At 33.3% G+C, this 14,297-nt stretch overlaps 1 protein-coding gene across 1 annotated transcript; it reads right to left on the bottom strand.

The window, feature by feature from the left end:
• Window positions 1–6,078: 6,078 nt before the first annotated feature.
• LOC110848906 lies at window positions 6,079–14,101 on the bottom strand. The gene is made up of 7 exons (XM_022096256.2): window positions 13,534–14,101; window positions 13,381–13,437; window positions 10,835–10,945; window positions 10,224–10,341; window positions 9,485–9,692; window positions 7,953–8,202; window positions 6,079–6,779 (listed from the first exon to the last, which is right to left on the bottom strand). Exons 1-7 carry the CDS (start codon window positions 13,597–13,599, stop codon window positions 6,213–6,215), a joined length of 1,377 nt encoding a protein of 458 aa, XP_021951948.1. The 5' UTR covers window positions 13,600–14,101; the 3' UTR covers window positions 6,079–6,212.
• Between the last annotated feature and the right edge of the window lie 196 nt (window positions 14,102–14,297).

Consider the following 14,297-nt stretch of genomic DNA (forward strand, 5'->3'; position numbering starts at 1 on the left):
CCACTCTGGTTACACCTTGCTCACTTTTAATTGCATACTCTTTCATGAGAAGCAACCTCTTTACCAAATTTCAACTCGATATGACGATTTTTAAAAATCGGTATGGGTCACTCCCTCGGGTCTCTGCAGACAAAAAGTTCTCCCATCTCAATCAATATTCTTTTTTTAGGAGCCATTAGTAATCTCTGTACCAAATTTCAGCTTTCTGTGACAATTTTGAACTTTTGGTGATAATACCCGACCCATCCAGACGACCCACACCGGTCAACCAGTTAACTGATTTGCTCATCTTCGTACTTAACTCACCATTTGCCCCATACTACATGTGTACCAAATTTCAAGTCGATAGGATAAGGTTAACGGGAGTTATCATAATCCTGATATACAGACAGAAGGACGGACACGACGGTTCCAAAAGTCCTGGCTGGGGCTAATTTTATCATCACGATAATAAAATAAAATTCAAATATGTTACATAGTTACCATAATTTGGTATTTTTGGGGTTGAGTACTGCATATTTTGTCAAAACCGACCCCCTTCGGATGTGATTTTCACATCGATGCCAACATGGAGGATTTCTGAGACATACATCAAAATGAAGAAGAAGACTTGTACGATTTTTTAAAAGAAATTTCACAAATCCTCCATGCTGGCAACATGGTCAAAATTCAGGCCAAAGAAATACCTTTGTCCCTTAACAATCTTTCGTTTATACATACACATGCAAATTATCTTAAGAATCAATACTTATGCCAGTTCATAGTATGCAAAATAAGTACGTACACGTGGAAATAGGTATTAATCATGATTGATCGCATTTCTATCCCCACGCCCCACGTCCCCTGCCCCGTAGTTTTTACAATTTCTGAAATTCAGCCTGAAATTTCCCTGCCAACTGATCTCCTTCAAAACGCCCAGTTTGAAAAGTGAGGAAAAAGTGCCAAAAAATTTCAGTTTCTCGCAACTTTTCAAGGCGGACAGTTTTATTTTCTGTCCCAGGCTCGCATTTTTTTTGCCTTCTTAGTAGGAATGGGTGCGGATCGGATCGGATCGGATTTTGGGGTCATCGGATCAATCCGACTCGGATTAATCCGGGTATCGGATTGATCCGAGGCGGATTAACCGACCAATCCGATCCGATTCGGATCAATCCGACGGATTTCGGATCGGATCGGATTACTAAAATGGTTATATCTATAGATAAATTTCATATATATATAAAATTTAATACTTGCAATACTTACATACATATATAGAAGCAAGGCCCTATGGCTCAGAGGTACGAGGGTAGGATTGTCACCACGCAGTCACACGTTCGATTCCTCTGGCCGGGAAGCTATTGCTAATCCTACTCGGCTCGGTGTTAGTACGGGGTAGGTGCTGTCTCGTGACAGGGTGAGCCCAGCCATACGGAATGGCAATGTCACTGTGTACAGCCCCTAGCAGAGTCCGTTCTCTGTGGGGATGAGACAACTTGCTACGAAATTATGGCAAGAAGTCGCCATCTGAGGCTGAAAAGCAGAGAAATCTGAGTCCTGGCGATGTAAAACTGTCACATTTTAACATTTTAACATTTTTAACATTTTATGTAATACATATTATGTATACCTACTCAAGAGGGGATAATAATACTCCCCAATATGCATTATACATATACATAAACAAGGTTCAATAATTAATTATGTACCTATTAGTATATGGTTACTAAAAACCGACAAAGCAATCTAAATTTCACCCTACATATTGAATAGACAATAGTTACTAGATACATTTATTCCTGTGTACATAAATATTTAAATAAAATTTAAATTATGCCCGGTTTTCATTTCATTGTTGGTTTACATACAAATGCAAATCAGGTGAAAATACTTAGAATTGGAAACAATGGTCCAAACTAGAAATTAATGAATCACCATAATTAATAGCTTTTCTATCATCACGGCGTTAGCCCCGTAAGTTTTACAATTTCTGAAATTCAGAGCGAAATTTCCCTGCCAACTTCCCTCCCCAGAACGCCCAGTTTGAAAATTGACGAAAAAGTGCCAAAAAATTTCAGTTTCTTCAACTTTTCAAGGCGGACAGTTTTATTTTCTGTCCAAGTCTCGCAATTTGTTTTCTGCTCGAGTTGACCATCTTCCGAACCCAGCCTTCCTTCACTCCGGACCGCAACCCCGTATTTCGAGCTGGAACGAGATGAAAATCTCGGCCCTGCTCTTCGTCGTCACCATCACCGCCGTCACGATGGTCTTCGTCCCCTCGGCGGATGGTGAGTTGAGAAAAATATGCAAGTAAACTGATCGAAACAGATTACTACTTATACATAATTTGCATCTTTTTATTTTCCTCGATAGGACTCAAATGCTACATTTGCCGAGGAACTGTCGACTACGCGGCCGAGCTGGCAAAGAATCCTTCCTCTGGCTCTTCTGAAGACAACCCCTCGGTTATCAATTATCGGAAGAAAGTGAACGCCTCCGGGAAATGCGAAAACTTCAATACAGACACCCAAAAGCAAGCATCCAGCCAGGCTGAATGTCCATCCGCCTGGGTCACTGGTGTGTTTTTTGTAATATTGATTTTAAAATAATTAAGCGTGACGGATTTGAATTTAGAATCATCCGCGTTGACCTTGAAAAATGTGCAATTTGAGATTTTACGACAACTGCCGTACCAGTAGATGGAGAATTACGATGATAAATTGCATGTAATTATTTGCGGCACGTGTCAATCAATCTAGTCACGTGTTCAGCAGGTCGAATAAAGCGCGAGGATTTTCCGTCAAGCTTAATTATTTTTTTAATCAATCTAAAATTTTGAAATCTCTTCTAATCGCGATTTTCTTTTTGCTTTAAAGGAGACCCCTTTGATTTACGTTGTTTCGCCCATAAAACACTGGGCAGAGGTTGCTGGCACTCCGATTCTGGACATAGTGCTATTCAATACAAATACAACATTACTAACAGGATACTACCGAGAACTGCTGATCCTAATGAGAGACCGACCATGTGCTTTAGAACGGACTTTTGCAACGGTTTTAACGACAGTAATGGCAACATGAACGGTTCGACCAGACTCGGCGTCGTCGTCACCCTGCTTGGCGTCAGCTACCTCGTCCGAGGCTACTTTGGCAGTGGGGCAGGCTTCTGAATCAAGGCCGCAATCTCAACTTATCCCCACGATATGGTTATCGGGAAAAAATTCTTATTTGGAAATGGTTAAAGGAGCGATTCATTACTTTTGGAAACGGTGCAAAAATTTAAATTTTGTACAAATTTATGATACAATTGGATAAATGGGGAGTAAAAATATTACGAATAAATTGTAAACCATGCACTTATCAATATCATCGTTAAATTAAGCTGCGTGTTGTGTTAATCGTTTCTGTAGTTTTTTAATAAGAATTTTGCACGAATAGTTTTAGAACTGGGTGTCAGTTTAGTTTTATCGCAATTTTTTTCACCCGAACATATTTATTTAGGTGATTGTAATTAGTTTGATGTCTAAAATCGCGGTGAGCCGTGAGGTACACAACTGGTATTAAATCATTACTGGTCGGAGTACAAGTATGACTTTACCGGCACGGTAATAACGCGCATTACCGTTTAGTGATATTATAGTAATAAAAAATTTACCAGGCAGAAACACAAACAATTATCAATGGCAGATAGCATTCGAAATATTGACGAAATAAAGCAAACTTTTTCTTCGATTTTTCCACTAAACTCCGTGTAATCCAATTATTACCAATCTGGTAAGAAGTTACTACAAAATCAGTACGAGTTCGGAGTATATTACCGGATGTGGTATACTACAACAGTGTCTGCCCTTCATGATAATTTAGGGTGTCTGACACGGCAAGAAATCTTGAGAAACGTTTCAAATCAAATTTAAGATGTTAAGAAGTTATCATGTATTCAATTTAAATTTACGAGAGATAGGTTATCTTCATGTTTGTCATGATAAGCTCCCCATAAGAAATGCGTGCACAGTTTGTCTCCGTTTTAATGCTCACATGCAGCCACATCCGGTTTGAGAATCGACTTCATGAAGCTGTGCAAGATAAGTGAGTGTCATGAATTGTCATGATCATGACTGAAAAACAGAACGATGACGATGATAAGTTGTTGCTTATCATTTTGCATATATGCATACAAACACTCTTATAAAACCTGGTATTAACTTATTACAGATCGGAGTACATATATGTAGATTGACTCTACCGGCACTGTAATAACGGGTATTACGGTTTAGTAATGTTGTGGTAGTGAGCCAGAAACAAACCACTACCAGTCCGGTAGAAAGTTATTACCAAATCAATACCAGCATGGAATATATATCTGACTCTACCAGAATTTTAACAGTGTAATCATTGAGTCATCTGTTATAACCATATCTAATTGTGCGGCTTATACTAATCTAATCCGCGTCATGCTCCTAAATACGTGGCTATTTTTAGATAAGCAATGTTAACCCAGTGCGGCAACCTGACTCACTTGCGAGTCTCGATATCATGATGAATCCCATTAAAATTTAGATAATAACATTTACATACTTTGTTTTTAAATGCATCGAATTTTCTGTGAATGAAGCTCATGAACTAAAATCATGAGCAAAATAATTAAATCTTCATGGAAAATGCGAACGAACAAAATTCGCAACTTTGTTCTAACTCGACTTTTAAATACTGTGTGTTTATATGCATCGACCTTTCTGTGAATGAAGCTCATGAAATTTGTATCATGACCAAAAATGTGTAAATTTGCATATAAAATGGAATCTAGGAAGAACCAAAATTCACAACTTTGTTGGAACTCGAGACTATCAGAAGAAAACTGTAGCAAAAATAATTCAAATCAATTTTGCATCTCAGGTTGGTTTAACTTTTTCATACACACTGTTAAAAATCTGGTATATACTCTGTACTAGTATTGATTTGGTAATAACTTGCTACCGGATTGGTAGTAGATTGTTCCTGAATAGTGAATTTTTCATTGAGACACCATTATTAAACGGTAATGGCCGTTATTACCAGTGCCATTAGAGTCATTTAAGTTCTCCGATAATGATTCAATACCGGTTTTTTAAGAGTGCAATTATTGTTTAACTTTTTAAGTAATTTTCGTCTTGTTTCCTCCAATTAGCTTATCACAAGCCTTGACGATGACGTTCCAACATCTCTTTCACCACCGAGTGACCACCGGATCCTCGTCCCGAATTTCGACTTGTGGGACGCGGACGTGGCCAAGCTGGGGGTCGGATGATGACAGCGGTCCTGCCACGCAATGTTCATCTTGTGGCGCATATATTCATGGAAGTCACACTTGTGAACCCAAAAAGTAATGGAGAAATTTCAAATGTAAATTTTTATGTAGAAATTTTGTATATACTTTATCAACCACCATGAATGTTCATATATTTATTAACGAATAAACAGGCCTAATCTTTGTTAGGATGGAAAGAAACTGAACTTTTGATCTATTGGCATATCTGATTTTTTGTAAACAAGTCTCTCATTTACATATTTATCATAGCGGGTATTATGTCTTAAACATTAACCATTTGCAAATTTATAAATTTGCAAATTTATCTGTACAAGAAACATGCAAATTTCTTAGGTTCTGGGATTCCCAGATCTTTTTAGAAATTTTTGAATATTTCTGTATTTTTTGACAAACATGGTGCGTACAAATTTTGAAAATTAATTTATGAAACGTAAAGTGTTTTTGCATTATGAATTTTACACCTAATTTTGCAAGTAGTTTTGTAAATTGCTAAAACAAAGACCGTGCTGGACCTACAATTATTAATATTTCGTACAAAGCAAAAAATAACCTTAATGGCGTCAAGTCGTGTGAAAATATTTATCAAATGTGCAAAATAATTTTGTAAAATATCATGCCCAAAATTACTCGCGTAAACTAACACGCACAACATAACGTCCGAAAAAAATACGCACAAAATAACGTGGGCAAAAAAACACCCATAAAAATTTATCGGTCTTCTATTATTTCACTCAAATATGGGGCTAATGTAGCCAATCAGCCAATGGTCTGTCTTTATGTCCTTCCAAATGATTCTTTATTGAATCGAATTTAAAAGAAATTTTCGCTTTTATTTCCATACACGAAACAAACAGATTGACACATAATTTAAACTTACACATTTTTTACCCCATAAACATTTTGAAATTATTCGAATTCAGCCCCCTTCATCATACCGCCGTCGTTTTGAATCCTTTATCAGAAATTGTGGTTTCCGGTTCGTGCTGACATATTTCTTCTTCCGGAATTTTACCCGATTCCACTTTTACTCTGGTTTCTTCTTCGGGTGGTAAAGCAGTTTCGTCTGCCTTATCATTTTCTGGTTCGTCCTCCACTTCGTATTCGTACTCCCACTCATCGTCATCTTCTTCGACAGGGTTATCAACTTCCGGTTTACAATTTTGGTCGGGCTTATCATTTTCGACAGGGGGAAGAGGCGATGGGTTTGGTTCAACTGGTGATGCTTTCACTTCCGGTGTCGAGGCCTTCACTTCCGGTGTGATTGGACGACTTCCCCTTGATGACGATGACTTCACTTCCGGTGTAATGGGACGACTTCCGGTTTGTCCTTGGAACATGACGGAATTTGCGACTTCGTCCAAATCCGTTTCAAAAAGGAGAGACCTTCTTTTCGGCTCGTTTTCGTAAACTGGTAAAACTTTTTTTAAACTTAGGGTGAAAGTTGGTGTGGGAGATTCGGTATCGCGTTCGGCTAATTTTTCGCCTTCTTCGTCCTCCTAGAAAAATAAAATAAAATTAGATTTTTAGATTTGGAAATTTTAAAAAATAGAACGGTTAAAATTTTCATAAAAGGCAAAAATATCCGTCCAATAATAATTATACTAGGTCTGAAAATACAACATAATTTTGCTAATGTGCAAATCAATCATTAATTTAAATAATTTATTTTTCGACATTAAAAAACATCCAATAAAACGATTTGATATCACAAAAATAAAAAAAATCATCGCTCATAAATCAGGATTCGTCAATCACTAACGGCTACGCGGAGGAAACGAATTGATTCATCCCGCAATTAAATTATTAACCTTTTAAAAACGGATTCCACCAATAAGGTGGAGGGCGATTTCGATCTCTTGGCGACGGACTACACCAATAAGGTTGGAAATATGATTTAAAACCTTATTTATTAAATTACTTGAAAAACTTATTTTTTTTAATACGTACAAAGATTTCGAGACTAGATAATTATTTCAACTCCGACTTGACGCAGTTACATTTCATCTGTATTTTGAAAACTCTATGAAATTTACAAATTATAAAATTCAAATTTTATGTGAAGGCAGTAAAGTATACTGAGGATGAGTATGTAAACATGATTTTTAGGCCAAAAGTGAACTTTCTTTGGTAGGCAACAGTTCGTTACCACCGTAAAAGAAAGTAGAAATTCACAGAAAAAGGCCACAGACAAATATCAGTAAAAGTCCCTATAATGTTACTAATTGCCCTAGTAGCTCAGAGGTCAGAGCACTTGACATGAATTCAAGGGAGCCGTGGTTCGATTCCCGGCTGGGTAACAATTTTTGGCATTATTCGGGATTTACGTATTTGATTTCTAAAAAAAATCATATTTTTTAGTACGAAAAATATCAAAATTAGAGGTGGATTAAATAAATAAGTAATTGTAAACTACTAAGAATAATAAATTAATTGAATAGCAATTAAATATTTTAAATTTTCACAGAATTATTTTTTGTATGATTTGAATGTTTGTATCGTCAATTTAATTTAATTTCGGCGCATAAATTATAAAAAAGGTGCATCAACTATTGATACAATTTTTTTTAATAATCAAAAAAGAGTTATTTAATTCTAGAATTTCTACTTTAATTATGTACAATTATTTAATTACGATTAAAAATAATTGTGTATGCCACCAATTTAATTACCTGCAAAATCTGCGAATTTCGTAACCTCTGCTTGTCCAACTCTTGGACGAGGACTTTCTCCTCGTCTTTCTCCAAATGGGCGACATTTCGGCGGAGTTTGTAATTAAATTTGGGCGACGGGGGTGGCCGCGGGGGCGGGATTTTTAAAGCCTCTTCCAGACTAATGACGTCCTCGGGAGGTGGCGCTGGTGGCTTTTTCTTCTTCTTGGTTACACCCGTCACGCGCGTGATTAACGGGTCGGTGCTACTCCTGCCAATTAATTAGCAATTAACTTCAACAACTTTTAATCATTTTGTAGGAGTACGAAATTAATTCACGCAGTGCTTCGTAACTTTGGAACAAAATTACACAAAAAATTGATTGAAATTTGTCCATTGTCGGACCCCAAATTTTTCTAGTTGACTATAAAATCCAAAATTTGTATTTCTAAGAATATAATTTTCGAAAAAAAATCCCAAAGAAAAATACGATTAAAATTTGTACGCTAAAAACGCCAAGAAAATTTGTTTTTACAATTCGTGCATTAATTATGTTTAAGATTATTACGTTCTTGATAATCAATTGATTGTTATGAAGTGCTGTAAAAAAAACAGACATGCAATTCACACAGGACTTGGTAACTTTGTAAAATCCGTAAACTTACAAATTGTTACTAACATTTCGAAGGAAAATGAAAGTAAAAATTTTTGTCAACTTACTCAGATCTCTTTATTTGATAACAGTTTTATAAAACGCACGGATGTTATCAATTTACCAAGGACTGCGTGAATTGCTTTGAGGACTAAAGCGAAGAATTTAATGATTAATCATTTATACGTTAATTAATATTAATAGATGTGAAAAAAATAGTTCAAAAATATTTTTCAAAATTTATGAGGTTAAACAAATATGAATTTATTTTAATTATACTTCGTAAACAAAAAATTATTATTAGCCATTAATCACTAATGTAAGAGCTACATGTATTATTATTTTAAACAAGATTATTTATTTACGAAAATATGTTGTTTTAATCTTATATGTAAAGCATTTCAATATAATCTAGATTAAAATTTATTAATCGATATTAAGTATTACTTAAATTTATTTATGGTAGTGATACTTAACGATTAAATAATTTATCCAAGATTTTGTTCTTGATTAAAATTTAATTCATCATGTATTAACTTTACAGATGTAAACTTCGAAAGCAATTCCGAGTAAAAATATTTTTGGCTCGATGTTATATAGAAATTTATTTTTTTTGCAGAAATTTGTGCCACAGTTTTGCAACAATTTGGCCCGATTTTATGAAAAAATTTAATACGGATATTTTGCCGTGTTATCTGCAAAAACTTTATCAGAGGGATTTGTGCAGAAAATTATGCGCATATAATTCGGCAGAATTAAATCCGTAGAAATTTTCTGGAGGATTATGCCAAAAAAATTGTGCAAAATACATTCTTTTGCCGATTACGGCATAATTCGACACACTGGTAGCAAGCCACATATTTAATTGCACCATTATTAATTAATTAATTAATTAACTTACTTCGAATTTAGCCCAGCAGCTTCTAAATCCTCTCCGACATCTCCCGTTCGGAAGTTGTGCAGTCTTTGGAGCCTTCTCCGTAACGAGTTCATCCTCGATGGCGTTATCGTTTCGGACGCGGTTGGCGCCGCGAGCGAGACGTAGATGTAGATGAGCAGCACGATTATAGCGAGGAGGTCAAGGACAAAGTAGAAGACTAAATTCGCCCCTGCAATATTTAAAGATTGCAAAATTACAAGAAATTAAAACTTGACGATTTGCGAAGAAGGACAGACAGACAAGACATTCCCATAAAGGGATTTGTTTTCACCCCGTATTAAGAAAAACTTTTCGCAAACTAACAATTTTTTAGTTTCTCGTAAAACAACAACATAATATTTCTCAAAGTTTTGCAAATCCTGGTATTAAATTTTGCGACCCAGTAATTTTCGGTGCTTGACGTGCAAAAGATCTCTTCGTAAATAATATCAAATCGAAATTATTTCATTGTTCGCAAAATTTGTTTCAAGTCAGTTCACTCGAAGTTTTGTAACGCAGTAAATTGTGTACAATTATTTTTACAAATTGTTAGAAAATATAGACGCAATCGATGTTTAGTAATCGATGTTTACGATAGATTTGGAACTTTATTTTCATTGGGAATTTGTGGAAACAAACTTTTAGAAGTTTGTTAAGTTACAAAAATCCGAGTGAATTGGGTAAATACTAAATAATTTTTGAAAATTTGTAAAAATTATACCTCTGTCCAAACAGTGGTCCTCCCAGTGAATCGTAATCAACGCGGCTTCTGCCCCGTATCGTAGCAAAATTAGGAAAAGTAACATCAACGTCGGATACAGAACGAGGTTGAAGGATTGCTACAATGCAAAAAGGTCAAAGTTTACAAAAATACGAAAAAGTACAGGGTGAAAAGATAAATAAAAAAGTTATGAAATTGTCCAAAAAATACATATATAACGAGATTGAAAGATTGGTATAATTTAAAAAGGTGAAAGTTTTGAGAAAAATGCGTCACAAATCCCAAAAAATAAAAATAAAAATTGCGACATTGTCTAAAAATATTTATAAAACGAGTTTAAAAGATTGCTAAAATTTAAAGAGTGAAAGTATTTTCTATTAAAAATTACGAACAATACATATGACGTAATGAAAAAAATACAAAAAAGTAGAAATTGTGAAAAATACAAAAAAGTAGAAATTATGAAAAAAAATATAAAAAGAGATTGAAATATTTCTGCAAGATAAAAGTTTTCTAATTACAAAAATATTTCTAAAATTAGGGATTTGAAAAATGATAAAATTACGAAATTTTAGGAAAAACAATAACCCTAATTTTTATGTGTAACCCACCTTTTCAACCCCGTAGAAAACCAGTAGCCCCAAGAAAGCTACCGGAATCATGAACACGGCTTGGAAAAAGAGTAGAATGTGGGTGTCCAGGTGGGCACTGTATAGCAGCACCTGAAAAAAAGTGAAACATATACAAAATTATATACAAACTTTACAAAATGTTCTTAATGTTAAATTAAATTTGTTTTGTCTTCTAAATTAGTCACAAAATCTATCTCAACTCTTCCACATTTACAAAATTTAACAAATTTTTCTGATAAATTCGGATTTCAAATTTCTTACAAACATTTCATTCTCCACGGAGACAATTCTTGCGTAACTTTGTAAATGCCAACTTATTTCAGAAAGAAAATTAGCTCCTAAATTTTTGTAACCTTGCTCTCTTTATTTTGTAAAAGTTTGTTTTTTTAATACGGATTTTGCAAAATTACCAAGGCCTGTGTGAATTGAAGTGTCTAATTACCATGAAATGGAAAACATTTATATTACATTTATACGCTTACATTTATACATTTATAAACATTTATAAACATATATTATAATAAAAATATAAACATTTACACGCCGAACACGCGATCTAATTAATATTTTGTTTCTTAAAATATACAAATAATTGCGAAACGGCGTCAAATTACGAAACTTTTAATTTTTGGCTAACATAAATTAAAGAATATACCTGAAAATATATGTGTTTTCTGCCGATTGTAAATTTTGCACAATAATTTTACACACTATAAAGCTATACAATTAAACTGAAAAGCTGGTACTTGTGGATTATGTAAAATATATAAATTTCCAAAAATGTCCTCACTTTCTAATGATATTTTCCAAATAATTCATATTTAGTTCTGGTATCAATCTTATCTCAATTTAAGGATTTTTTTCCGAAAGTTTGTAATAGGTTTATACAAAAGACAAATTTTTAAATAATGGAAAATATCACTAGATACAATTTTGTGTGGGAATCAATTTCATAATTTTGTGAGGTCTTATTTCGAATTTTTGACACGTGGAGCACCTCCTTAATTTAAAGGGGCAGAAATTGTTAATTGTTTTGAAAGTTAATTTACCACTTTGAAAATTACAAAATTTCTATAAAAAAAATCCACCAATTTCCAAGCATTGACGCCCTATCTTATTTCAACTTAATAATAATATTAATTCTCAGAATAATTATTTATGGGGCTAAAATTTCACGAATTTCTCACATTTTCTCACATTTTTCACTTTTTCAATCTGACAAATGTCTAACTTTTTAATTTGACAATTTTTTTTTTAATTTTTGTTTTCAGCAATGACAAAACTATTGAATTGTTTGCGAAAAATCAAGATTTTATTGGTCATTTGCCGTTTTTTCCCGCTCAAAAATAACATAAAAAGTGGATTACGAATTCATGATTCACGAGTCACTTTTGAATCGCCAACTTTACAAAGAACAGTCTAAAATCCCCAGGTCCCTAAAAAAATTGAAAACTTTCAGAAAAAAATAATACTCTTAAATACCAATCTATGTAATTACTACATCGACAACTACAACAAATATCTCTTTAATAGCATTTTCTAATAATAAGCATTACCTTTGATTACGAGTATTTATTTTTAAGAAAATAAAATGTCTTCATCAAGAAATATTAGAAAAACACTTTTCTTGGTTTGAAAATTAGAAAAAAAATCTAAAATCTTTACATATTCGTGGGATTAATTTTGCTACGATTTTTATTTAAATATGCAAACTTTGCAAAATTAAAATACTTACAAAATTTTATTTTATATTGGCATGTCAACATTGTTCAACCTGATGGCTGTAAGATCAACTCATTTTACAAAAATACACCAAAATTCAAAATACTCGTTAAATTCTCCTAATTAAAAAAATATCAAACCCTTGAGTCCAACAAAATTACAAAATCGCAGAACATGTACCAATTCTGACAACTAATAAATTACATTGAGACAATTCACGAAGTGCTTGGTAACTTTGTAAAACTAAATATGAATGAATTATTTTGTACATTATCATTAAACACAAAGTGACATTTTTCGAAACTTGAGTATTTATATACCCCTAATTATCAATCTTTTCCAGTTTTTCATTTTAATTTTGTAGTTTTACAGTGTATCCAATTATTGTGCAAAATTTGCAATCGACGGTACTCAAATTTTAAGGTATATGAATTATTTAGATCCGTTTAAGTTAGTCAAAATGTATAATTTTGTATAAAATAGAAATAATTTTACGCCGTTTTACAATTATTTTTTAATTAAAAAAACTAATAATATTAAAAATCTATATTTATAACGCTTGAATTCTCCCGTTTCTTCGTCATTAGGCAATTCACGCGTTACTTGATAACTTTGTAAAATCGGTGCATTTTACAAATTAATTTAATAAACTTATTCAAAATATAGAGACGTCCTTGATCTGAGCAAGTTTTCAGAAATTTGTAAGCTAATTTTTCTTCAGAATATTTGTAAACTTTTGTAAGTTTATAGAATTCTTGGATTTTGCCAAGTGTGTGAAATGCCCCATCGCTAAAAATTCATACCATTTCATAGGAGAAAAACGAATTGGCCAGTTTATCCAAGAACAGGATGATCCTTGCCTAATTAAATAATTACTAATCAATGAAAAATAAGTAATAAATAATAATTATTAATTTAAACTATAATTTTCATTTATTTATTTAATTTACACTCACCAAGAAATTTCCCGCGGCAAGATATGCTAATCCCCGGAAGCTTGGTTGCACCCAAAATTTGCCCATTTTTTTAGAAAAAAAAACTTACCACAAAATTTAATATCACAAAAATTACTACGTATACTTTTCTCAGAAATTTTTTAAAAATCACATGATCACAAAATTATAGTTCGCCTTCACTTTAAAAAACTTATAACAAGTCACATTTTTTTGCAAAATTGCGAGTTTGCTAAAATAATTATGATTTGTTTTTAGCGTTTATTTCCTGTAGCAAGGAGCCGGATAGGATGGGATATATTTATGTAAGATGATGTAGAATTTGCATACTTTTAATCACATAGTTGAAAAATTATAGCTCTCCTTCACTTAAAAAAACTAAAAACAAGTTGTATATTTTTTTTGCAAAATTGCAAATTTGCGGAAATAATTAATTCTGATTCGCTTTTAGGTTTTAAGGAGCCGGATGGGATGGGACGGGATATATTTAAGATGGTACACAATTTGCATACTTTTTTCCCCTTAACTTTCCACTTATCCATATTGCAGAGCACGTTCGGAGAGGATTTTGCACTATTGCAAAACTGCTCCGTTAAAATAATCTGGTCTGTGAAAGTTGGGGGAAAAAACAGGGTTCCGGAATTTGACGGCAAAACTTCACAAATTTTGTTTAGCTTAATGCATTTTTTTAACGAAAATATGTATTCAATTGAAACAAGGTTTCAAATAATTTGTATAATTTAACAAAATTTATAGCATTTTAAATC

This window comes from Folsomia candida, unplaced genomic scaffold, assembly GCF_002217175.1.
Source record: "Folsomia candida strain VU population unplaced genomic scaffold, ASM221717v1 Fcan01_Sc004, whole genome shotgun sequence".
Taxonomy (NCBI): domain Eukaryota; kingdom Metazoa; phylum Arthropoda; class Collembola; order Entomobryomorpha; family Isotomidae; genus Folsomia; species Folsomia candida.

What these genes read in the sequence shown, in the direction of transcription:
- LOC110848906 (XM_022096256.2), bottom strand. Translation starts at nt 13,599, where the DNA reads ATGGGCAAATTTTGGGTGCAACCAAGCTTCCGGGGATTAGCATATCTT. An exon ending in TTTTCTACGGGGTTGAAAAG is followed by an intron (nt 10,342 to 10,834) that starts GTGGGTTACACA and finishes TTTGCATTGTAG; the next exon opens with CAATCCTTCAACCTCGTTCT. An exon ending in GCTGCTGGGCTAAATTCGAA is followed by an intron (nt 8,203 to 9,484) that starts GTAAGTTAATTA and finishes ATTAATTGGCAG; the next exon opens with GAGTAGCACCGACCCGTTAA.